The sequence below is a fragment of the Astyanax mexicanus genome, chromosome 19 (genome assembly GCF_023375975.1).
Source record: "Astyanax mexicanus isolate ESR-SI-001 chromosome 19, AstMex3_surface, whole genome shotgun sequence".
Classification (NCBI taxonomy): domain Eukaryota; kingdom Metazoa; phylum Chordata; class Actinopteri; order Characiformes; family Acestrorhamphidae; genus Astyanax; species Astyanax mexicanus.
Window position 1 is genome coordinate 31,024,427 of NC_064426.1, and position 27,339 is coordinate 31,051,765.

Genomic DNA, 27,339 nt, shown 5'->3' on the forward strand with positions numbered 1-27,339 from the left:
ATATTTGGTGGAAAAACCCTGGTTTTTAATTACAGTTTTCATGCATCTTGGCATGTTCTCCTCCATCAGTCTAACACACTGCTTTTAGATCACTTTATTCCACTCCTGGTGCAAAACTTTAAGCAGTTCAGTTTGGATTGATGGCTTGTGATCATCCATCTTCCTCTTTATTTTATTCCAGAGGTTTTCAATTTGGTAAAATCAAAGAAACTCGTTGTTTTTAAGTGGTCTCTTACTTTTTTCCAGAGCTGTACATATATATTTAAAACAGAAAAAGATCATCATGAAAAATTCTAAATGTTTGCAAATGTAGTTCAACCACATTTTCATCAAATGTCAGTTTTTACTAAAACTTACACATGAGTGACAGAAAAATAAAGAGTGAAAATGTGGTCTTAAGTCTTATAAATATGATAAAAAGTCAAACAAATTTGAAGCACAGTATTCTAAAAAGGACTCAAGAACAGTAAGTCTCAAAAGTAAGGAAACATCCTTATAAAGTGAAAACGCTTGGCAGATGGTGATCCAGTTTTAGACGCAAGGAAACATGGCCTGACAGGTTTCTCCCCTCAGCCACAGCTTATGTCTAAAACTGGACCACCATCTGCCAAACCACTTTTAATTTTATACTGGTGTTTCTTTACCTATGTGACACTCTGAATGACAAAAAAAAATGTTACTGTGTAAAAATGCCATTTTGAGATACAAGGTTTTGTGTGCCATTGACCATATATAGTGTATGTATTATTATTTTTATGAAATAATACATGTAATATCATTCAATTCCAAACTTTTGCATATAACTAATGTTGCGTCACAGTTAATATAGCAGTTATGACACTGAGCCTCCGCAGTCTGAACAGGCCGCTGTTTCTTCGTGGATTATGGATTAGAACCTTGTTCCTGGTCTGGCTATTGACTCGCGTGTGCTGGAAAGAGCATTCATTCAGCTTGTCGTCTTGTTTTGAGCGAGCGTGCCAGAGCGTAATTGCAGCCGGCTTCTGCACTAGTCTGTTTGTTACGGCACACGGCACTGGGAGTTGGCCGCCAGCCGTCGGTTAAATCTGCAGCTTTCACTTGTGCACGCCCACAGCTCTGTGGCAGGTGTTTACTCCCCCCTGCTCAGACGCCCTGGTGGCCAAAACGTTAAGTGGCAGGATTTGCTAAAGCATTTAGCCCAAGGTAAAAGATTGGGAGCTTGCAGTTTCAGCAACAGGATCAGTAACTGGATCAGGACTAATGCCTTGCTAGATTGGTAGGTTCCTCGGTTTTGCTCGGACTGAGAAATGCTCCTGCTAGGTTTGGGGACTGATACTGTAAGCTGCGAAGTGATGGAATTCTTAAGAGTTAGTGTCACAATTACCCAACTTGGTTAATGGAGGTCTACATGTTTCCACAACACTGGATTAAAGCAGCACTAGGTAGGATTTCCTTGATTTTTGATCTTTTTAAACAAGTAAAATTACAGCTTGAAATTCACTGCAGCGCTGCATTGAGGTGTAATAGGAGGAATGGCGGTGCTCTCGTTTCTGTGCCAGAGCTCCTCTGAGCTCAAACCAGACTCTGTAAAAATTTCTGAGGCGGCCGCGACCAACGCTCGCGAGAACTGCAACCTGCTTTCCGACCTTTAGTTCTAACAGTTTTACAAGGACCACTTGTTCATTCTTTACAAACTAACATACAGACACTCTGGCAGAAGCTGGAAAGAGACCGATTATGTCTGTAAAAGCCAGAAAACGAGAAAGAGAAACCAATCCGCCTGAAACATTTATTACACTCTACAACTGTAGGGGGAGCCCACAAGCACAAAATCTCAATCCTACCTAGTGGAGCTTTAAATCCTACCTGCAAATACATTAATGTTCCAAAAGTCATACAATATAGAATAGCAGTTTATGTATAAGTTGTCTATGACAATATACCTCAGAAGAAAGCTTGGCAACACCCACTACACCTGTATATGTTGTGAGGTTTTATCTTGTGAGTGAGGCTGAACAGTAGCCAGTCAGTAAGACATTGCAAAAGTAAACAGTGTAGTGAGTATTATTGATCATGACCGGCAACTTCTGGCTAAACTGTCCATAAGTTAGCGCCTCAGCCAGTATGTTCTTATTTGAACTGTGTAATACGTCACAGAACTCTGTGTGGGGTGTGGTCTCTAAATCTGCCCACCACCATTCCCTCATTTCCACACCATTCATTCTTATTTCCACACTCAGGGTTGCCAGGTATAAACAGCAGCATGAAAACAGTGTGCTGAAGCCATGTAAATGGGTGAGCTGGTTAATTTACTGTTGAACAGGTAAGCACGGAGCTTCAGTAAGGTTGCTGACCATAGCTTGGTAATAGCATAGTACAGACAGGCATTTTGGACAGTTAAACATTTATGTTTACATTTTATTTATACTGTCAGTTATATTCACAGTGTCAATCTGGCCACCCGCGTGATCTTTGAGTATGATGAGGATTGAGTGAGGAAGTAAACTCAAACTTGTGTTTGGAAGTTGGACTGCTGTAGACATTTCACACACTTGCTTGCATTTATTACTGAACTGGGTTGGGATTTTAACAAAGTTGTTTCTATGTTTTGAACTTGGAGGTGGTGAATGTTGCTGTTAAAAATACATAAAAAAATAAAAATCTGATTTATAAATCTTTATGTGTAAAAAATTCTGATCTGTAAATTAAACTCGGTGAAACAATGCAGGAGATGGATTTGAATTGTATGCATTTGAATTTTTTAAATCTGAGATGTCAGGGTCAAAATTGTTTTTTTTTTTTCATGATTTTTTTTTCGGAAACAGTAGATTTCTTCACCTCGAAAGCTCAAAATTCAAATGTATGAAATGCATCAATTAATATTTCAAGTTTATAAAAAGTCAAGTAAATTTTATTCACAAATACAAAATGCAGATCCAAAACCATAGCAACCAATCGTCCAAGTAAATGCATGTAGTTCCACTTCTACTCACACTTTGGTTGAACATGTCTGTCTCTCGGCGTAGAGTAGTGTACTGACGAAGGTGCTGCTGGATCATCTCCACCCTCTCCACCTCAAGCCTCTCCAGTTCCTGCAGAGAGCAAAGAGGAAATATCTGACATATATCTGACAATAGAGTGCACTCTGAAAAATCTAATTTACCAAATTTTGAATGATTTAACAACAGAACTGTTTTACATGTTGAATCTTTTCATTTTAAATGACACTTTTTAAATATTTCTGGATGGTGTTGACATATGATTTCTTTTTTGGGTGAAATAGATTTAACCTGCACTTATGCATTGCACAAAGAACACAGTAATTTCTGGAAGTGTCCATGCAGTGATTTCCAGTACAGAATCAGAATCGGTACAGCTGATACATACAGGGTGTAACAATAAATGTGGATTAACTCTCCCTCCACACACAAGAAATAAACTATTATTTTTTTCATTTATTTTTTGGCCATGTGGAGGCAACAAAAATCATTTTAAACACCACATATTAACACAGGTTATGCACACTATAGACGTTATTACTTTTTACACGCTTTTACATGCACCATTTATGGTATCCTAGAGATTTGTGAAGTGGATCACATTGTCCTGATTAATGACAGCTAGTGAAGAGAAATGTTGTCCGTAGTTTATAGAATAAAACAACAACCTTTATATACAGAAACTAACTATATATATATATATATATATATATATATATATATATATATATATATATATATAATGTGTGTATTTATGTGTATATATGTATATATACATTTAAAATTAATTTATAAACCTTATTAATATGCGATCCCATATGTCTGTCTTTGTTAAAGAGCATAATATCTGTAATGTGTGACAGTGTCCTGTATCATAACTATAGCTCTGCTGTTTGTAACAAACCAAACATGTGAAAATCGGGTAAAAATTGGTGGAGTTGTGATTATTATAGGTGTATTAAACACCTTCCTCAGTGTAAATAAATGCACTCGGGGCGCAGGATTGCCTCCTCCAATATGGCGGCCACGCAGGCACGCCAGGAGGCAGGGTATGCGGCATCTACATATAAGATATCTATGATATTAAACACTATATTTTATCCCTTCTCCACTCAGAGATGCTTCTGCTTTCAGCTTAGAAACAAAATACTACAGACTGCCGCTTTAAAATAGTGTAGCAGTGATAAAACATTTTTATTACCAAGCTTGTAGTGACCATCTCCTCAAACCACTTGGACTGGGCCTGGTTGTAGAGATCCACACAGCGCATCAGATCATCACCTACAGCAGAAACAGAGGAACAAAAAGCACAGAAAACTATTTTACATTTTTAATGTATGTTTGTTTGTTTTTTTACACTGGGTTTACACTGAAAGAAAAAGTCATTTATAATCGGTTATACTGTATCTGAGAGCCACATGAAATAAAATTATAAAAGGTTGTTAACACGTTAAAATAAGGGTCACAAATAAACATTATTAAATGGTTTAGTAAAGTCTCAACTAATTCATTGTTAATTGACACTTATTAAAACATTATTTAACATTCAAACAGTCATTTTAATACTTAACAATGTTGTAAGTACAGTACTGTTCAGTGATAATGGATAGAACTATTAGTTAGATATTAATTTTATAATGATTAATACTATATTTTAATAATTAGCTTAGATAAGTGTCATGTTGTATGTATTAACAAAAGGTTTAATAATACAATAACATAATAATAAAATAGGAATAAAAAAAAAAATCAATAATACTGTAAAAAAGCCCACCGAGGAAGTATAATAATCTGGTCTAATAGATAAAAAAATAAACCAGTATGTTTCTCTTCTTACAAATACAGAGAATCATCCCACCCTCTCAGGTTAAACTCAGTAATCAGTACTGATCTCCAGTATTAAACCATTAAAGCAGAGTAAAGAAGAACAGGTTCCAGTGGTAAAAGCAGGCAAAGCACTGAGCTTGTTTAACCAGCAGGGGGCAGCATCAGCCTATTCGACAGTTTATTCAAGCCATTCCACAGTTATATTATTTTCAGCATTAAATAAATATATAAATATATACAGAGAGCTTCATTCAGTGAGGATGCTATGCTGTGTGTCTTTTTCCGAGAGGAATTTTTAGCACAGGTTTATATTGGCTTTGGAAGCGATGCACAATGAAGAGCCATGAGAGGCAAAGGGAAATATCCCACCCAGGAAATGAAGTGACATCTCCATCTATATGGAAATGAGTTGGTGGTTTTAATGACATTTGCCTCAGTAATTGGGGCAAAAGTGATAACTGACAGAGGGCAGACAGCATATAACTACATCTGATGCTTCTCACTGATTCAGAGAGAGAGAGAGAGTGAATAGAAATAGAGCTAAATAGAGAAAGCTAGCGAGAGAAAGAAGGAGGGAGAGAGAGAGAGCTTGAGAGAGATGTAGAGAGAGAGACTAGAGTGAGAAAACTTGTGAGAGAGAAAGATGTAGCTAGCTATAGAGAGAGTGTGAAAGCAAAAAAAAATATGAAAAACTATGAAAAAATACAATTTATTGTACAGCTCTAATAAATATAATGCAATTACTTTTACAGTTTTTACAGATACCACAGGTATCTGTAGATGGAGTACGATGCTTTTTTTTTTTGTAAAAAAAAAATATACAGGATTGCAAAACAAACTAGAAAAGTGCATTTCCTGATGGTGTGCAGCTAGAATGACACCTCTAGTAGCTATGGTATTCCAGATCATGGTATAATATTGCTAGGTGGCTGCTATGGTGTTGCTCAGTGGTTGGAAGGTAGCTGTCAAAGTGTTGCTTTGGTATCTGTGTTGGTTGCTATGGTGTTGAGAAGTGGTTACTAGGTAGTTGCTAAGGTGTTGCTAGGGGATCCACTCTGTGTTACTAGGTGGCTGCTATGGTGTTGGTAATTGGTTGCAGAAAAGGGGTGCCGTATGTGTACTCAACTAAATCTGTAGAAATAATTTACAAAAAATAATTTAATTAATTAATTTATGACCTTTGCGAATTTGGTCTTTATAGCTGGACACTTTTCGAATGTTTTTCAATGGGGGAATTTTGGCCACTTTCATTTTTTCTTTTGCTTTCTGAATGGGTACTATAGCACTTTTCTCTTTGCAATGCACAACCATAAATGTCAAGACACAATTTATAGTATAAAAGAACCTGATTCAACATTTAATACTCAGTACAGATCTATCAGGCAGAGAACCGGGCACCAGCCTGCACATCTTCAGTCAGGCAAAGTGGACTCAGTGTCCTCTGCCTGGACGCAAACTCAGGGAAAAACACTCTCCCACGATGCGTCACGCAGTTTAGAGCTTTGTGAACCACATCCTGTGTGCTGTCGAGGTTCTCTCATGTTAGGGATGAGTGAGTAGCCAGGCAGGACAAGTCCAGCATTCATAGCCATTGCACGGTACAGCCAGAAGCTTAGGGTGCTGGACTGCCTTTAATAGCCCTTTCCCACTGGGTCTATTATCCCACCGTGAAAACGTAGATCACTACACTGGACCTCCACTTTCCAGCACTGTCTGGAGCCAACAGGACCTGGCTCTATTGAAGCACATGGGATCCTGGGACTGGGACTGGGCCAGCGTGCTTTCTGCCCTCACGCCGAAGCTCTCGCTCGGCCTGTCCGTCACGCCTCTCAGCCCCGAAACTCTTACCCAGCCCCACTGCACAACAATGGCAGGCAATTTGCGCTCAGCGCTGGAGCAGCCCGTGGAGAAAGCTGCTTACGCAACGCTAAAGAAGGAAAGGAGCATCGGGTGATGCTGGGCTTAAGAGGCAAAGCTGTCCTGAATGATAGAGCATGTCCGATAGTGAGAGAGGAGAGAGAGGAGCGAGAGGAGGGGAGGGAGGTGAGGGTGGAATGAAGCGTTAAGCTCAATACACACCTAAACTAAAAAAAAAAAAAATTAGAGCTCAGTTGGTAAAAGTCATGGGGTAGCAATATGTACGCCAATCAAGCATAATATTTTGGCCACCACCTTGTTTCTACACCTTGTCTCTGCCTTGATTTTCCCACTGAACATAAAGGAGCACTTTGTAGTTTTATAATTACAGACTATAGTCCTGTATCTGTTCCTCTGCACTGAAAAATAAAAGATTCACTATCAAAAACTTGACAAAATATGTCAATTGAAATGTATATGCTTATATTAAGCAAAATAGGGAAGCTTATTTTTTTTGTAAGATTTCTTTAAAAAAAATACAGTGTCTCAAATAAGATGAAATAAGATTTACCTTATTTTTTTACACATTATGAGGTGCACATAAAATTATTTTTAAAATGTTTCCAAAAATCATCAGTGCGCCTTATAATCCGGCACTCCTTATGTATAAATTCTACCAGTAAGATTGTAAGGAGCAGTAAAGACACTTTACTAAAGTACAGCATTATACAGGAGTTTCAGTTTAGATCTCCAGCAGTATTAGCATTAGCTGCTAACCTTGCTATGTGCTAGCTTTTTTGCCATTCAGAAGTGAGTATCATCGGCCTATAGCCTGCTGCTAACCCTGGCTAGCACTGCTGGAGCAGCATTAGAATTAGCTGCTAACCGTGCTAAGTGCTAGCTCTTTTGCTGTTCAGAGGTAAGTGTATCAGACTGTACCCTGCATGTTTACCATGTTAAAACAAGCTATGTGGGACAAATCAAAAAGCTAATATTGCCATGGCTTACCAGAAGACTCAGGGCTCCTCAGTGTAGTGCTGTCTGGTGGCATTAGCCACTAACTGCGGCTAGCACTAGCGGTTAGTGGCTAATGCTAATGCTGCTGCACCCAGCCTTAGTGGAAATCTGTAAATCTAAGCTTGCTGTGAATAAACTGAAGCACTTTACCCACCCAAATAAACAGCTTTCAGGAGAGACTGTCTACCTAGTGTCACATAATCCGGTGTTTTTTTTTTTTTTTTTGCTTAGATTTGGACACAAGAATCAGAATAACTTGACTGGTGACATTTTTTTCTGCTTATATTGAGTTCAAATTACTTATAATAAGTGCATGGTATATGGTATATAAGGTATACACACTTACACTTCCCCAACCTCACATTCAAATACACTTTACTCATGATTGGGTTTTCACATATTCACATTCTCTTTGTAGAACTATATTTGTTACAGATGCATATTTATATTATATTTCTATGTCACATCAGCAACTTTCATAATCAATGTCATTGCACATTGCACTTTGCTCTGTTAATTATTTAATTATTTAATGACCATTAGCAACATCTACTGCACTGCTCCGTTTACAGATATATCTTTACCATAGCAAGTTTTTCATAGCCTTATATATTTTCTATTCTTCTTTGTTTTAATTTATGTTTGAATATGTTTCTTCAGATTTTTTGGGAACGAGGAGAAGCTGGAATAAAAACAAGCTGACATTAATAAAGGAGTAACAAGGCTATTTTTAAAATGTAAGGAGTAGAAAGTTTAAATAATTGTGTAAAAATGTAAGGAGTAGAAAGTTTAGATAATTGTGTAAAAATGTAAGGAGTAGAAAGTTTAGATAATTGTGTAAAAATGTAAGGAGTAGAAAGTTTAAATAATTGTGTAAAAATGTAAGGAGTAGAAAGTTTAAATAATTGTGTAAAAATGTAAGGAGTAGAAAGTTTAAATAATTGTGTAAAAATTTAAGGAGTAGAAAGTTTAGATAATTGTGTAAAAATGTAAGGAGTAGAAAGTTTAAATAATTGTGTAAAAATGTAAGGAGTAGAAAGTTTAAATAATTGTGTAAAAATGTAAGGAGTAGAAAGTTTAGATAAATTGGTAAAGTATAGATAACCCACATTTCTACTTAGTAAGGTAAGGTAACAAAGTATTTGTACCTCTAAAAATAACATCACACACATATACACGAGAGTCCACAAACTTCAGTCTGAGGATGCCCACAGCTCACTGTATGAGCAATGTGTGTGCATGCCTTCAAGCAGCATCTCATTTGTGTGCTCCCAGAAGACGTAAATAGACTTCTAAACCTTGGGCAAAATGAGGAAATGGCAAGTAGAAGCAAAAAGAGCAAAACTTAATCATTAAGCAGTAGTTCCCCAGTCTGCTTATGATTACATTAAAAGTGACAATGCATGCGTAAAGATGTAACAATGACCATGAGCACTGTTGTATAGTTGCTGTAGGCCTCTGACCTGCTTGTGTGGATTTCCGCCGGGCCTTCTTGATATCCTCCTCTGTCTTGTTGCTCAGTTTAATCTCCAGCTGCTGTGTCTTCACCTCCAGGTCCTTCTGTCTGTCTGCGAGAGCCTTACGGGCCTACAGACACATGGCCAACGCAAGTGAAAACAAAGCATTAGGAGCTATCCTCAAGTTACCCCTATACTGGAATTATTCTCATCCCAGCTCACAGAGAATGTTATAAGATAGATAGATAGATAGATAGATAGATAGATAGATAGATAGATAGATAGATAGATAGATAGATAGATAGATAGATAGATAGATAGATAGATAGATAGATAGATAGATAGATAGATAGATAGATAGATAGATAGATACAGTTGTGGTCAAAAGTTTACATACACTTGTAAAAAAACATAATGTTATGGCTGTCTTGAGTTTTCAATAAGTTCTACAACTCTTATTTTTCTGTGATAGAGTGATCGGAACACATACATGTTTGTCACAAAAAACAGTCATAAAATTTGGTTCTTTCATAAATTTATTATGGGTCTGCTGAAAATGTCACCAAATCTGCTGGGTCAAAAATATACATACAGCAACATTAGTATTTGGTTACATGTCCCTTGGCCATTTTCACGGCAACTAGGCGCTTTTGGTAGCCATCCACAAGCTCCTGGCAAGCTTCAGGTCGAATGTTTGACCACTCTTCTTGACAGAATTGGTGCAGTTCAGCTAAATGTGATGGTTTTCTTGCATGAACCCGTTTCTTTAGCACTGTCCACATGTTCTCAATGGGGTTTAAGTCAGGACTTTGGGAAGGCCATTCTAAAACCTTAATTCTAGCCTGGTTTAGCCATTCCTTTACCACTTTTGATGTGTGTTTTGGGTCATTGTCTTGTTGGAACACCCAACTGCGCCCAAGACCCAACCTTCGGGCTGATGGTTTTAAGTTTTCCTGCAGAATTTGGAGGTAATCCTCCTTCTTCATTATCCCATTTACTTTCTGCAAAGAACCAGTTCCACTGGCAGCAAAACATCCTCAGACCATAATACTACCACCACCATGTTTGACAGTAGGCATGGTGTTCCTGGGATTAAAGGCCTCACCTTTTCTCCTCCAAACATATTGCTGGGTGTTGTGGCCAAACAGCTCAATTTTTGTTTCGTCTGACCAGAGAACTTTCCTCCAGAAGGTTTTATCTTTGTCCATGTGATCAGCAGCAAACTTCAGCCGAGTCTTAAGGTGCCTTTTCTGGAGCAAGGGCTTCTTTCTTGCACGGCAGCCTCTCAGTCCATGGCGATGTAAAACACGCTTGACTGTGGAGACTGACACCTGTGTTCCATCAGCTTCCAAATCCTTGCAGACCTGCTTCTTGGTGATTCTTGGTTGACTCTTGACCATCCTGACCAATCTCCTCTCGGCAGCATGTGATAGCTTGCGTTTTCTTCCTGATCGTGGCAGTGACACAACTGTTCCATGCACTTTATACTTGCGTATAATTGTCTGCACAGTTGCTCTTGGGACCTGTAGCTGCTTTGAAATGGCTCCAAGTGACTTCCCTGACTTGTTCAAGTCAATAATTCGCTTTTTCAGATCCACACTGAGTTCCTTTGACTTTCCCATTGTAGCTTTTGTAGCTGAGTCTAATCACTGGGTCAAATGAGCCCTATTTAAATGGGCTCATGAGAAGTCAACAGCTGTAGTCAATCAGAATCACTTACAAGAAGTGAAGAGGCCATGACATGAAGCTAATTTGATTGACACAACTCGCTACATCACCAAAATTGACAAATTTTGTTGCTGTATGTATATTTTTGACCCAGCAGATTTGGTGACATTTTCAGCAGACCCATAATAAATTTATGAAAGAACCAAATTTTATGACTGTTTTTTGTGACAAACATGTATGTGTTCCGATCACTCTATCACAGAAAAATAAGAGTTGTAGAACTTATTGAAAACTCAAGACAGCCATAACATTATGTTTTTTTACAAGTGTATGTAAACTTTTGACCACAACTGTAGATAGATAGATAGATAGATAGATAGATAGATAGATAGATAGATAGATAGATAGACAGACAGACAGACAGACAGACAGACAGACAGACAGACAGACAGATAGATAGACAGATAGACAGACAGACAGACAGACAGACAGACAGACAGACAGACAGACAGACAGATAGATAGATAGATAGATAGATAGATAGATAGATAGATAGATAGATAGATAGATAGATAGATAGATAGATAGATAGATTAGTCTCTAATGTTTCAGAAATAACTTTTTTAGAAATGTTTAAAAACGTGTGACATAAAACTGGTTTACAACAAAATGTAATAAAAAAAATTCTCATATAACGTTCACAGGTAGACAAATACTAACATTGTGGAAATGTTAAAGTAACATTCCCAAAACTAAAAATGAAAACGTTGACACATGTGATGTTGCAGTAACAAAACAAGAATATATAAAAACTGTAAATGAGTTTCTATTGGTCCATTAGATATTTTGGCACAGTGTAAGAGACAGTTTGTCTGTTCAAATTATGTAGTAAACTAAAAATCGTCAAAAATGGAGATAAGTGTTTTTCATAGGACAGCGATGATATGCTCTACGAAAATCCAGAAAACCTCACTGTCAGGAAATGCAGCAGGAGCTGAAACTTAAACTACAAAAAAAAATGAAGAAAGCTATAGACTAAGAAGACTGAGAAAACAAAGAAACATGCAACCTGATGAATGTATAAACGCCCAAGAACTGACAAAGGAAACAGGAAACACTGGGTTATAAATACAGACAGAAGGCGGGAAAGGAAACTGGAAACACCCGATCAAAGGAAACGAGGGGGCGGAGCTGCAAATGAAACAATTTTTCCCTTAGTCCTGTGAGTTCACTACACACGTTTTTTGCCACGGTACCACTTGACGTGGGGTGAAAATTGAACCATGTTGAACTTTGACCAGGTTAGCCATAGCGCAGTGGAGGCATGGTTATGGGCATGGAAATGCAACACTTTCCGTACTGCTCTTGAGTAACAATCATTTGATGCCTGTCTGATTTTCTGCATTGTATGGATGCATTAAAATCAAGCTGACCAATTAGAACTCTGTTCTTCTTCTTATAGAATACAAACCTTTATATCCTCTTGAGACCATGTGTCCTCATCTGGGGACATTTAATTTCTGCTTCTTTGCACCATGATACTTATTTTTTTAAACTTTACACTCAATTGATTTAAAACAAGATGGCGGGAATTCCTGTCAAAAGTTTCTACAGACAGTCCAAAAGAAACATGGGCCAGGTTAAAATTATCATCATTTTTTTTTACTTTATTTATTTTGTTTTTGGACTAAGGAGTATTTTAAACATTAAAATAAATGAATGGCCCTTATATGTGGACATTGTTCTTTGCAAATATTGCTTCCTGTACAAAAACAAAATGTATTTTCTATATTTGCACTCCAAGCAAAAGTCTGGGTCTCAGGAGGATATGATGAGCAACATTAGACAAATGTACATGGTAAAGTACACCTATGCTAGGCACACCTATCCTAACTATAGTATAAATTTATTGTGTAAAGAAGGGATAATAAAGAGAGCAAAAGCAGACAGGGAGCAGAGAAACAGAAAAAGTGGAAATGTCTAGAATGCAAAATCTGGATTAGGTGTTTAGTTTCCACTATGTTACATTTATTCATGAAAGAAAAATCGTATTTTCTGTGAAAGAACCTGAAATCATGAATATGCATAAAATGTTGATTCTCTGCAAAACAACATGACTACAACATGTGAGGTGGCACTCACGATGAGTTCAGCCCAGCACCTCACAAAACCATCTGCTGAGGGTGAGTGAGTCTGGGCACAGAGACAGTAGGACTAGGTAGCTGTGATGCACTCAGCACAATCTGTTAAGCTAATTGTTGCTCATTTTAACTGGGCAGAAATTACACAGTGGAAATGTACAGTATATATATATATGTAAAGTTATTTAAATAAATACAGGCTTTAGCTCTATTTATTAAATAGGGGTACTTTGTAGTTCTACATAGGCTTACAATTATTATTCTTCCTGGTCTTCAATGGTTAGGACTCCACAGGACCACCACAGGTGTGTTGTGCTAGTATAAGCAGACCAGACACAGCAGTGCTGCTGGAGTTTTTAAACACCTCAGCTTCACTGCTAAATTGAGAATAATCCACCATCCAGAAATATCCAGCCAACACCAGCTTGTGGGCAGTGTCCTGTGACCACTGATAATTTAGCATTTAACAGAATGATGTGCAGCAATGTTTTTCCTTTAGCAGAATGTTTTTTTAATGGCAGATATGAGTAAAATTGTCATAACAAACAGCCATGTGTCCGCCATCTGGATTCCACAGCAGAAGAAAACATAAGTAATTAAAGAACAAATCGTCATCTATGATGCAGTGATCTGATTCTGTGCAATCTGCATCTTTCCACAGGATGTGATGGAATTTTGAACATAACAGAAGTGATATATTGGCTCAAATGTTTTACCTTTTTAAAAATACTACATTGTCGCAATAATTACTCAATAATTATTGGCTTCTTATCAAATATATGGACATGATCTCAATAATTTTTAGCAAGAAAAACAAATTATATATATATATATATATATATATATATATATATATATATATATATATATTGTGTAGAATACTTTTTTTAAAAGAATTATGTACCAATTCCAATGTATGATTATATCCAGAATTTCTCTTTGGGATCAATAAAGTATCTATCAATTTAGGTTAATTTGATAACATCTCCAATTTTTATATTTTATTAAAAAAATCACTCCTGTTATGTATTTAGTGGAGTTAAATAACGTAATTTGGGGAGTTTGATCCACGCCCTTACTCCTCCTACTCTCCAACCTATATAAACCATCACTTCCTCTCTACCTGCGTGTCGAACAACCTTGCAACCACCTCCTCCTCATCTTCCTCCTTCATTTATATTATCCCCTTCTCTTTCCGTATCTCTTTGTGTGGGGGGGGGGGTTCAGCTTCACGCTTTTCCAGCGAAGCTGCCCCGAACTCCTGCCCAACCATCTGAGTTCGCTCCCCCTCTCTTTTCCTTCTCTTTCAGTCAAGGGCGTGGGGAAATACTAGCAAATTTATTTATTTACTTACTTAGTCCCCAGGAAGAGCATCTGCCCCTGCTAATGGGCATTCAGCAAATACATAAATATATTTTTGCCATTTTAATCTCTTCAGGTTTAGTCAATAACTGGAAACGGTACACAATTCAGTGTAGCAAATTTAGAAGGGCCTTTAAGGAAAACTCCCTACTGCAGCATTTACACAATTACACACAGCACATTCAGACTCTCATCATAATAACTAGAAAAAGACATAGAAACACAGATAACGCTGTAACTGTTAAAAGTCTTTCCTTTAGAGAAATCACAGATGAAGCCAGAGAGTGGTGAGTACTGTTTCCTACAGCTTCAAAAGACTCTTAGAGAAACTGGAGAAAACTGCTACAGGAAGAGTCACGTCTGGCTGACCCACATGGAAACAGCTTTAGCCTTTAGCTCAGCTTTAACATGGTTTGACTAAGTCTCAGTTTTAGCAGTGAAAAGAATAGTTAGAGGTCTGAGATAGACAGACAGACAGACAGACAGAAAGATAGATGAAGTGAGGTAAAAGTGATGCGCTGCAACTGTGTAGAAGATTGTGTTCCTGTAGCTTGCCATCGGCTATCAGAGACCTAAGACAGATTGGCCTTGCTCGTTCTGGGTGAGTAGATGGCTCTCTATATCACTCCTAGGGTGATGTCGATTCAGTCGGAAGAGGCGTGTGCAACACCTTCCTGGTGTTGTGGCATCACTAGTAATAGTGATAGAGGGAGTCCTAATGAGTGGGCAGGGTAACTGGCTGTGCAAATTTGGAGAAAATGGCATTAAAAAAAAGAAATATAGTATAATATATCGACCAAAATGTAGTTATCATACAGGTCCACCAATTTTATCTATGGACATCTATGAACCTCATGAATTTAACTTCCGGAGTCATACCTTCTCTACGGCCGAGTAGCGCCCGACCAGCTGTTTCCGCAGGTCTGCGATGTGGTGGTCGTATTTCTTCATGTCCTTCTTGAAGTTGTCGCCCCTGAACGTCAGCAGTGGCTTCTCCACCTCGCTCTGGAGCTGCGGGGCAGAGATGGGCGGTCAGTGCAGACAGATGGATTCCACGCATTACTCTATTCACTGGCCCTGCGCCTCGGCAGCTTTCAGCTACTGCCCACTCAACCACCCCTCAGTGCTGTCAGCCACAGACCTGACAGATTGAGAGGATATGTGTTTTTGAGTGTGTGGGTGTGTGTATGGTGGGGGATGCGCTGTCACCATGCATGTAAATGCACACGCTCAATCCAGGCCTCTACTTTCAGCACTTCTTAGTACTGAGTAGCTCAGGACTTCTCTCTCTCGGTATGTGTTTCCTCTGAGCGTGAGACTGAATCACACTACAGTATGCTAATAATGCCTCTGTCCGAGTGTGTATCTGTGTGTGTGTGTGTGTGTGTATGTGAGTGTCTGCAGCAGCAGTGCTAGGGATATAATAAGTCGAGGCGTGTGCGCTGCTGCTGTCTCGCGCTGCGTGGCTCTGCTTTATTTTTTGGGGGATGTGTTTGGACTAAGGACAGAGGTTCTGGCTCAGCAGTAATTATACTGCACTCTGACAGAGTGTAAGACAGTGTAAAAGAGTATTTTTTCCCTTTTTTAGTCTCCAGAGAGTAAAAACTGCAGTAAATCTTTGTTAAAAAAAAGTCCATTTCCAGCAGCTACTATTAAAAGATCTCCTCTGTGTGTCATCAATTTCCAGCCAACTCTCATCTCTCACATTATACACAATAAGAGGCTTGACCTAGTAGCCCAATAACAACGCAACAGAATCCTCATCATCTTATTCAATTAAAGGACTATTTTGGCAATAAATCAAAATGTACATATTTGTCCTTTTAGCCCAAATATTTACAAGCAAAAAAGAAACCCTCAATTGTACAAAGTAAGTGATTTAATATTTAATAGTGGGATAAAGCTTACTGTGATATGCACCATCAATCTAAAGACCGCCGATAGTAAATTTCAGGCAGCATCCAAAATATTTAGCCTTAAATCTCATAATCTCTAATAATGACCAATGTTAAATGATCAAATTAAAAAGAATACATTTGTGGTCCAAATAACAGGCGTTCAGAAATCCAGTTACTACCAGCATGACCTCCTGATTGCGCTTTCTTTCATATTTCCTTTCAAAATTCCTGCCTGATTGCTTGCCTACCTTTCTTCCCCATCTGCCTTCCTTCTTCCCTTGTCCCTTCCGTCCTTCCTTCTTTCCTTGCTTCATTCCTTCATTCCTTCCTTTCTTCATTCATTCATTCCCCCCTTTGTTCCTTCCAGCTATATTTTCTTTTCTGCTTGCCCTCCAACCTACCTGCTTTCTGGCTTCCTTCCTGCTCGCTTCCTATCATTCGTTTCTGCCTTCTTTCCTCTTCTTACTATTTACCTTTACCTACCTTCCTGCCTTCTTTCTTTTTTTCCTTTTTTTCCTTGCCCTCCCCTCTTTAACCCATTTGATCAAAAGTCAAAAGCAAGACACCCTTTTATTTCAGGAACAAAAGGGAAAGAAACAAAGGAGAAATGGCATATCTGAATACCCCAGCAAGTAATGGGTAAGGGGGCCTTCTCGAAAAGCTGCCATTTTTAGTTTTTTACAGTAAAAGGCTGTCCTGCAACTTTTGACTGACGCTGTATAATGAAGTACTTAGTGCTTTCTTAAAAATCAGTAAGCAGCTACCTTTGAGGAGAATTTAAGATGGACCTCTGCTTCATCAGCCAGACTCTTCTTCAGCTGGGCCCAGGCCTCGCCAAGAGTCCTAGACCAAGTCAGAACAGAAGCAGACTTCACTTAATTAAAGCAAATGGACATTAGTATTTGCACTCTTCAGGATAAAGACCCCAAACGGCTGTTGTCGACTGCTGACTGTATCAAAAATAACTATGTGTTTTTGTTTGGTTGTTTCACGTTCCACATCTTGGTTCTTGGAAAATGGTCCTTTAAATAAGAATCCACCTAAAAGTTGGAATCAGTGTCTAGTGGTATAGGCACAGGACCTATGTGGCTTTAGGTTTTCATTCTAATCAGTAGCAATTTTTTTCTTAATCCGGATAGAGTGAATCAGAGTGTGGTTGGATGTAGAGAAGTATAAACATTCACCATACACCATTCCGGCACCCTATTGGTTCACACTGTGATCTATCACACCTGCACATGTATGCCCCCCCCCCCCCAAACACTCCAGAAAGAACATAGAAGACGTATGTAGCCTAATTTGAAGATAATCCGTGCAGAGACTCAAGAACTCGAGCAAAATGTCAAAAAAAAAAAAAAAAAAAAAAAGCTTCTTTAATGTATTTACATTGTACTAAAATGCATTCATTTTCAATGGGCATATATGTAGATAAAAAACATGTAAAAGTTAGTGCATTCTAAATGTATAAACATTAACATTTTAATATAACATTATAGTCATTATGGCTTTTAGAAAAATGTGTTTTGGGGACGGGGGGGGCGTTAGTGCACTATAGAATCCTAAAATTCTACTCAAGTAAAAGTACTCATATAAAAATCTACTCGAGTAAAAGTAAAAAAGTACTCAATTTAAAATGTTTTTTGAGTAAAAGTTACATAGTTACTTTTAAGTATTTTATGTAAAGAAGTACAACAAATCATAAAGTAAATCGTTTTTAATGAACTTTTATTTCACTTTTATTTCAGGCTGTATTTGTTCAGACCACTCCATAAAACATTTTCAAGAATAAGTGGCATAGGATTCTATTATCCATTTTTTCCTTTTACTGTTAAAAAGTTATGGTCATATATGTGACTATACACTGGTGTTTCCGCACCAATTAATTTTTTTTTAATTCAGAGAATTGTTTTTTTTTCACAGCATTTTATTTTTTACTCAGTAACGGGGAGTTTTTCAGTGGAGTGAAGTAAATTAATTGTGTCAAAATAAACTTGAGTAAAAGTAAATTTACCTATTTTTAAAACTACTTTAAAAATTACAAACTACTCATAAAATTTACTCAATTACATTAATGTAAGTAAATGTAATTTGTTACTTTCCACCTCTGCTTTTAGCTTGGTTGGAATGAAAGACCGTAGCCACACTGGTCACAAATACATTAAAGAACCATTTTTTGGCATATTTACTGTCTAAAGTACACACACAGGACTAATTGCATTGTATCTTCAGAAACGTGTAAAAGACGTGGTAGTGGCGATGGATACACATGCCTCTTTCTGGGTGTACGTACCCTTCCTCCTGCGCTGCCAGTGGGATCTGGGAGAGCTTGGAGAGGTTCTTGGCGTACTCTTCTTCAATCTTTATTCTAGTGCAGGCAGAAGAGAGAGAGAACACAGGGGGGAAAAAAGGTCAGACCTGGCAGTCAACTGTCAGAGAGATTTCCCAAATAAAGATGATTGTGACTGAGATACTAGATGAGGCTAATAGAATAGTTTAATAACAATCTGTACAACCTGTCTATTCACTTTCAGTCTCCAATCAATCACTCTACAACTACAACTAGTTGATACAACAAATTTTAGTAGCTGTGCACTAATGTTGCACTGATGTTTTTAGCAGTAAGGAAAGAAAAAAAATCCATTACATTATATTACATTACATAGCATTTAGCGAATTATTTTATCCAAAGTGATTGATAAATAATGATGTACATTAGAAATAAAGGAAATAGAAGTTCAAGGCAATAAAACATTTTTGTCAGCGCCTAAAGGAGGCCAAAGTGGAATAGTGGGATAGAGGAGGAAAGGAGGGGAAGCAGGAAATGTTGTAAGAAGTAGTTAGTTAGTCAGTCACCCTGCGTTCACACTGGAAAGCGACGAGTCGCTTGTATCGCCCCGCGTTTGTTGCTTGTGGGCGTGTCAAGCTCAACGCGAGTGTGTATCATGGTGAAGCCTCCGACAAGATAAAAGACACAAAAAAGAAATCGCTTGGCCACTTTATTCTACAGCTATAACTTCCGAGCTTGCTAGACTCTTGGCAGTTCCTGTGATCTACCTGCGCTGGAAACACAGCCGTTCCAACAGATCAACGTGGGTCCACCCCACTCACCAGAATGAACAGCGAAAGGAACCAAAAGTTCAGAGAGCAGAAGCTTAAGGACCTCGGACTGCCTTTTATTTGATAGGTCCGAAGTAAAGCTAGAAGCCAATCGGGTTTGAATGTCGCTTCATCGCGTCATAATTCATTTGCATAAAGTTGAGGAAATTTCAACTCCGTGTCGCTTGTCGCTCTGCTGCTTTGTCTCTTGTCGCCTCTCGTGTGTTGCGGCGACAAATCGCACCCTGCCATAAGAAATGAATGGTCACCTGTCGCATTGTCACTTTCCAGTGTAAACACAGGGTTAGAGTAAGAGGTGTTAGGAGAGTAGGTGCTCTTTGAAGAGCTTGATCTTTAGGAGTTTCCTAAAGATAGTGAGGGACGCTCCTGATCTTAGAGTTAAAGGTACTTTGTTCTACCATTGGGGAACTCTGTATGAGAGCAGTCTAAAGCTAGGTGACGTTCACTTGAGGAGCACAGCAACCGAGAGGTAACATAAGCCTTTAGGACTGAGTGCAGGTAGGAGCGAGCCTGCTCTGTCATCACCTCGTAGACAATCGTAAGGGCCTTTTATTTAAAAATTGTCCATTGAAGGATTGTGGGAGCTATTACAAGCTTATAAAAAAGTCATAACAATGTACACAATGTATAACATACAGCATTAAACAATATATAACTAGATCCTGCTACTCCTATTGTCCTATTGCTGGGCAGCATACCTCATGAATAGAATGTATAAAAAACAACCCTGCACAGACAGGAGTTCCACATTTCCTATTACGACAGATAAGAGTATATGATAAGAGTGTGCAGTGGGCAGAGTTGCGTAACAGGCAACCCCTGTTCTGAGGTTAGCGGGAGGGACTCTGACTCATCCCCCAGCAGACTCAGAGCTCGGAAAAACAAAACCACGCAAGCGAGTTGGGTTCAAACACTGCCACCCAAACTGGCTGCTTCATTTGACTGAAATATCGGCTGCAGCAGACTCACAAATTGTTTAGCACCGACAGCACTAAACCATACTAGCAAAAGTCTGTGAAAAACCTGCACAAAGTATTTTACACTTGATAAATGAAAAAAAAAAAAAAAAAAAAAAAACTCAGGCTACGTTCACATTACCAGGCTGAAGTGACTCATATCTGATTTTTTTTCATGGCTGTGTGAACGTGCCAAATCTGTGCCAATTTTTTTCAAATCAGATCTGAGTCCCTTTCATATGTGGTTCTAAATCGGATAAGTATCCGATCCATGAACGTGCGTCATGATTGTGAACAGTCAAATCGGAATTTATGCATTCTTTTTGCTTTTACGCATGTGCTACGTGCCTCTCTCTCATACCAACCTCTATCTCTCGGTGCAGCTGTGCAGCTATAGCCGCAAAAACAGCAAAAGCAAACCGCCTGTCGCTGCGCTTTCCGCCGAGCGCGCTGTGATGCTGCTCTGCAATGCTGCATCAGCAGCAGTTCAGCAATAAATAAGATTATTAAATCCAATCTGAGCAACAAAAAAAATGGATTTGAGCAACGTGATTAGTAATATGAACATAGCCTTAGAGTTTGTCTGAGTCAGGTAATAATCAAATCTTTGCTTGCCAACAAGTCAACAGTTTCACAGAACAGGACATGATGTGAGGGCTAGGCGATATGACGTTAATTTATAATCATGACATTTATCACAATTTCAGTGAATACGATATAATCCCGATATCGATGTGAACAGTATTGAAGCCACTGCCTGTGGTTTACTGTACATTATGTACTGATACAAATTAAAAATATATATATATATATTTTTTTTTTAACAAAATTTAAAGATGTGTTTTTATGATACACAGTATTTATTGCAGAATTTTGACACATAGACAAAATGCATCAGCAATGGCAGATTCTTTAAAACCTGCTATTCAAATACTGCTTATTAAAACATACTGTTGATACTATAAGAAAATGTAACATGATACAATAAAATATCCCTGGCCACAAAATGAACATACATCAGCTAGAAGATGATGATTATTTGAATCCTTCAGTTTCTGCATTACCAGGGTCTGTTTTCACACATGCTCAGACTGTTAAATCCGAGAATACACTGAGAGGTACAATTACTGAGCTATAATCCAGTTCTCTTTATTAGATTTTTTAATCTGTTTACTAAAGTTTGTTTAGTCTCACAACAGAACAGATTTGTGAGAGAAGCATGCTCAAGCCTATTGTCTAAGAAGGGCATGTCCTATGGCTGGAACCCAACTCAACTCCCATTGGTGGCAAAACCATGGGACCAAAATCCATTGCTAGAACTCTGGGCTCTGTCTGTTCAGTTTGTATCTCAGAGAGAGATTAGCTAATCCTGGGCTTCCAGCACTGCACTCTGCAGGCCATCCAGAGGTCTATGGTGTTATGTGAGCAGCAGCTTGAACAGATGTGGTGATACTGTATGTCATGATTGTAAGTCCGTATCCTGGATTACTCTATATCAGAGGTGTCTAAACGTTTTTTGTTGGGGGCCAGAAATAGAAATATATTTGAAGTCAAGGGCCACAGACTCTGTAAGACTCTGTCTTTTAGACTCTTTGGCCCGTTTTTCTGCACTACAACTGCGTACCCTCTCTGCTTTTAGACTCTTTGGCCCATTTTTCTGTGCTACAACTGGGCAATCTCTCCCCTTTTAGACTCTTTGGCCCGTTTTTCTGCGCTACAACTGCGCACCCTCTCCGCTTTTAGACTCTTTGCCGTATTTTTCTACACTACAACTGCGCACCCTCTCTGCTTTTAGACTCTTTGGCTCGTTTTTCTGCACTACAACTGCGCACCCTCTCTGCTTTTAGACTCTTTGGCCCGTTTTTCTGCGCTACAACTGCGCACTCTCTCCCCTTTTAGACTCTTTGGCCCGTTTTTCTGCGCTACAACTGTGCACTCTCTCTGCTTTTAGACTCTTTGTCCCGTTTCTGACACCTAGCGTTCAAACTTTGAATCTCACATTATAAAAAAATCGGACTGAAAAAGACTACTGTATCTACTGTATCTGAATATTAACCCTTATTTATGAGCAGAAATAAATGTAAATGAGTGTAAAGCTCATTCTGTGTTGTGATGCAAATGCACACAAAGGAGAATCAAATTCTGGTAAGGAAACAAGATTTACCACAACACCTGGAAAGGCATCTCAACAGAATGTAGCAGAAAGTTTTTTTAGTGCCCATTTTACTAAACTGAAACTGGGACTCTATAGTCCCAATCTATAATCTATAATCATGCTTCTCTCTGCTTAGAACTGATTCGGATTTCATTTTCCAGCAGGACTTGGCACACTGCCCGCACTGCCAAAAGTACCAACTGGTCTAAAATAATATTTTCTAATTTTCTGAGATACTGATTTTTGGGTTTTCATTGGCTGTAAGCCATAATCAATAACATAATCAGCAATACAATAAATAAATGCTTAAAATATATAATTCTGTATGTAATACATCTATATAATATATGAGATGATTTTCACATTTTCAACTGAATTACTGAAATAAAGTAACTTTTTTTCAATTACATTGAAATTTATTTCACAGTGGCACCTGTAGCTATGGACTTCTGATGGTTGACTTCTGAGGGTTCAAATCTGTCAGTGGAGCACCTGTGTTTTCCACTGACAAGATAGCAATAAAGCCAGAAATTTACCTGTATTGAATTTACCCTCATTTTTTCAGAACAGCACATTAATCTGCATAGATATGTTCGTAAACTCTGACAGTATTTAAAAAGTGCATGAAGGTACAAGGCATAAAAATAGACTGTTGGCAGGGTGTTGGCAAGATAGCAATGCGCATCACAATGTGACTTGTGCAGGGTGTAAGATAGAACCAATGGATCTTGGTTTGGACTCCTGGCTAAGCTATAATAGTAATAATTGTGAAGAAAATTGTAAATGTATATGTAATTGGCTGTGCAGAACTCCCTCAGTAACTACAGTATTCCTATTTAAACTATTCACATTAAATTAAACACACAGTAACATAAGAGGGAAACCCGCTAACAGCAATACAGTAGCTGTGTTCCATGGTGTTGTTATTCAGGGTGGCATCTATCATGTAACATTACACTCAGACCCTGACTTAGGCAATCTGTGGGAATTTACACAGGAAATTACACAGACACTTCATCCTATATAAACTGGATCGTCTTACAAATTACATTAGAAACGTCTTCCTGGTAAAACTAATCCAGCTCCAGGATCGTTAGACAGGAGGTGGAATTATGCAAGGACTTCAGTTCAGGAGTATAAATTACACTCTTAATCCCTATTTGGCCAGGATTAGTTTTACATGGAAAGGTGGGTAATTTAATCATTACTGGTGTATCTTAGCGATTTTAAATCCATGAGAATTTGCTGCATCACTCAAACTCTCTTCTATAAAACATGATGCAAAAACAACTACAGTTTTTTATTAACCCTTTCAGACCTGAATTATGTTCCTGTCACACATTAGCCTGTGTCTGTCCTGTGTTTTCCCTCTTTTGGTTTTCGGTGCTCCTGCCCTGTGTTTTCCTGTCTTGTTTTCCCAGCCATGTGCTTTTTTGAGCACATGGCATTGTTTTGTTACTGTCCAGTCTCCACCCTAGCCCCGCCCTAGCCCTGCCCTAGCCATTAGTGTTATCACCTTGTGTCTCATTTGTTACTCCGCCCCCTCATTACCTCCACAGGTGTCCCTAGTCTGTGCCTGTGTTTAAATACCCCATGTGCTACTTCGTTCTCTGTCGTGCTTTTTGTTTGACTGTGTCCTGTTACTCTGTCCGGATCTTGTTAATCTGTTTTGTTTAGGCACAGACCGGCTGTGTTTTTTGTCTTAAGTGTTCCATGTTTGCTTTATGTAGTTTGTTTCTTTCTTTATTGTATATTTTTCCTTGCTTGTTTCAGTCTTTTAGTTTATCATCATAGTTCATAGTGTTTTGTTTTAAGTTATCTTTTCTTTATATTATTTAATAGTGCTTTGTTCTTTGTTTATTTTGTTAAACGGAAAAAAAACTAACTTGTGTTTGCATCCTGCCTCCTCTCCGTTACAGTTCCAGTGATGAAAAAATATATAATAGTGCTGTTTTCTGTCTGTAATGCACTCAAAAACAAGATTCTGAAAAAAAATAAAAAAATAAATAAATAAAAATCAAATATATCATATTTGTATGCCTATGTCTACTGCAGTAAAATAATTTGTTACACATTGTTATTTATTAATATATATACTATATATACTGTACCAGTCAAAGGTTTGAACACAGATATTCTACTGTAATTAGTATTTGTTCTTTATTTGTATCATTTACTAAAGGAACACATATCAATCAATCAACCTTTATTTTCACTCGGGGAAAAAAACATTGAGGGTGACCCTCATTTACAATGTTGCCGAGCCTTTTATCAAAGGGATAGAACACTTTAATGATAATTTAGAAATAATAAGAAATAAAATAGTAAATAAATAAATAAATAAATAAATAAAAGAATAAAAAAAAAACAGAAAAAAATGAAAATTCTAAAATACCATAAAAAAAACAAATTTGACATAAAAAGTAAAAAATGTATAAAATATAAAATAAGTAAATAGCTAATAGTAAAATAAAGTAAAATAATACAAATGATAAGTGATTAAATGAATAATAGACCTAAGAACAAGAATGAAAATACAAAACATTAAAATGAAATAAAAAAATAAAAGTAATAATAAATAAACTAATATCACTAAAAAATATTGGTACCTGACAGGTGATCCAGCCACTGGAGCGAGTCTGATATGCATTATTATTAATCGAGGTCAGTAAAGAGATATAAGATGCAATTAGGTAATAGATTTAAAAAAAAAAAAGGTTTTGCTTTCAATAATACCTGAAGCATATTTGTACTCTAATGTAAATATATTTAACATCAATTCTTTATCAGTACATTCCTAATGGTGTATAATAGTGATACAGTTGTATTATTTGTTAAATGTATTATAATTTTACTGTAAGCATTTTTTAAAATATGAGGTTACAAACATGAAGTAGTAAGTTTAAATGTTTAAATATTACTTAAGTATATTTAAAATAGTTCAATTTGAGTACAGTTAAGTACACTAAACACACTTAGCACAGTATTAGTAAGACTTTTGTACTATTTTTATACAATTAAAGTATAATAAGTACAACATTTTTTTTTCCATTGTCGCACTCTTTAAATATACTGATTAATAATAATGTGGCTACAAGAACACTTCAGTGCACTAAAGCATAATAATGCTTAGTATACTTTAATCTATTTTTTTCCCGCTAGGTTGCACGGGTTTGCTTTCTTTAAAATGTGTCAAAAAAAGACAACAAAAGGATAAAATGGTGATAAAGTGATGTAAGTAATGTGGAGGTTTATGGTAATGGAAGTGTTTTTACACTGAGAGAGAACCGGACCCACAGGGCTGGACTGGCCTACCTTTCTCTGATGAACTCAGCCATCTCTTTCTGCGTCACCTTTCCCTTCAGCTGCTTCTGCAGCAGAACCTCGAAGCCTGACACTGTGGTGGTCCCCTGAGGGTCCTTCTTATCGGCCTAAAGAGCACAGAGAGAAAAACCGTCAACAGATCCACCCACACACACACACTCACACACACACCTGCACCACACTGTGAACAGCGCAGGGATGCGAGTCTTTTTTTTTTATTTGTGCGTGTTTGTGTGAGAGCGTGTGTGGGTGTTCTCTAGTCAGTGAGTGTGGAGTGTGGGGATGTGCTTGCATGAATCAGAGGGGGCTGTGTGGGGGCGTGAGGCCATGTGCCTGTATGTGTGTGTTTGTGTGGACGTGGGTGATTCATGTGGAAGAGGGAAAGTGTGGTTCGTCATATGAGTGAGTAACTCGATGTGTGTGTGTGTGTGTGTGTGTGTGTGTGTGTGTGTGTGTGTGTGTGTGAGTGATTGTTGGATCTGCACGATATTTTGTTTGTTCATCATTATTACAGTACTAATGGCTGGAATATGCAAATGAGCCACTGAACCCAACAAGTTGCTATGTCCTTTCAAGTATCTTAAATAATTATGGTCATCAAACGCTTCAGTTTTGATGTATTTGAAAGTATTCTTTCACTTAAATAAAAAATAAATAATCTTTAACTATGTCACACAAGTGTAATATTCAATATTCTACTGGCATTTTATTTATTTTACTTGTTTAAAGTTTACCTTTTTATGTTAGTGTGGGTTTATGTGACCATTTCTCAACCTCTCTTTACAGGCATAAATCAGCAATGTCACACAAAAACATTGTATCTCCAAATCTGGCAACTTTTCAGAAAAAGGAAGGACTATATATATACAGCTCTGGAAAAAAGTGAAAAGACCACTTCAGTTTCTTAATCAATTTCTCAGATTTTGCTATTTATAGGTATATGTTTGAATAAAAATTAAAATTAACGTTTTATTCTAGAAACTACGGACAACATTTCTCCCAAATTCCAAATAAAAGCATTTATTTGCAGAAAAAAATGGCTGAAATAACTAAAAAGATGCAGAGCTTTCAGACCTCAAATAATGCAAAGAAAACAAGTTCTTATACATAAAGTTTCATCAAGAGTTCAGAAATCAATATTTGGTGGAATAACCCTGGTTTTTAATCACGGTTTTCATGCATCTTGGCATGTTCTCCTCCCCCAGTCTTACACACTGCTTTTGGATAACTTTATTCCTTTACTCCTGATGCAAAAATTCAAGGAGTTTAGCTTGGTTTAATGGCTTGTGATCATCCATCTTTCTCTTAAAATCAAAGAAACTCATCATTTTTAAGCGGTATCTTATTTTTTTCCAGAGCTGTATGTTCTGTCCAGATGCATATAAAAATATACAGGGCATAAAAATGCTATAATGATGGCTGTCCACCTCTATTACTCTGCATATATACACCTTTGTCTGTGAGCGGCTGTTCAAGTGTGTGTGTATGTGTGTGTGTGTGTGTGTTTGTGTATTCGTGCAACTGCCAGCGTGACAGCCAATGACGTGCTTCATCACACACGGAAAAGGCGTCACATCGTCTT

At 37.7% G+C, this 27,339-nt stretch overlaps 1 protein-coding gene across 3 annotated transcripts in view; it reads right to left on the minus strand.

The window, feature by feature from the left end:
• The window catches only part of gas7a (growth arrest-specific 7a), a 125,407-nt gene that overhangs the window by 7,497 nt on the left and 90,571 nt on the right, over positions 1-27,339 (minus strand). For all 3 annotated transcript variants that reach the window (XM_049467746.1, XM_049467748.1, XM_049467747.1), the window contains 7 exons: positions 25,749-25,864; positions 18,496-18,570; positions 16,970-17,048; positions 15,187-15,318; positions 9,143-9,266; positions 4,180-4,259; positions 2,973-3,071 (listed from right to left, as the gene is read on the minus strand). In XM_049467746.1, the coding sequence (XP_049323703.1) occupies positions 2,973-3,071; positions 4,180-4,259; positions 9,143-9,266; positions 15,187-15,318; positions 16,970-17,048; positions 18,496-18,570; positions 25,749-25,864 (705 nt within the window). The remainder of the gene's footprint in view (positions 1-2,972; positions 3,072-4,179; positions 4,260-9,142; positions 9,267-15,186; positions 15,319-16,969; positions 17,049-18,495; positions 18,571-25,748; positions 25,865-27,339) is intronic.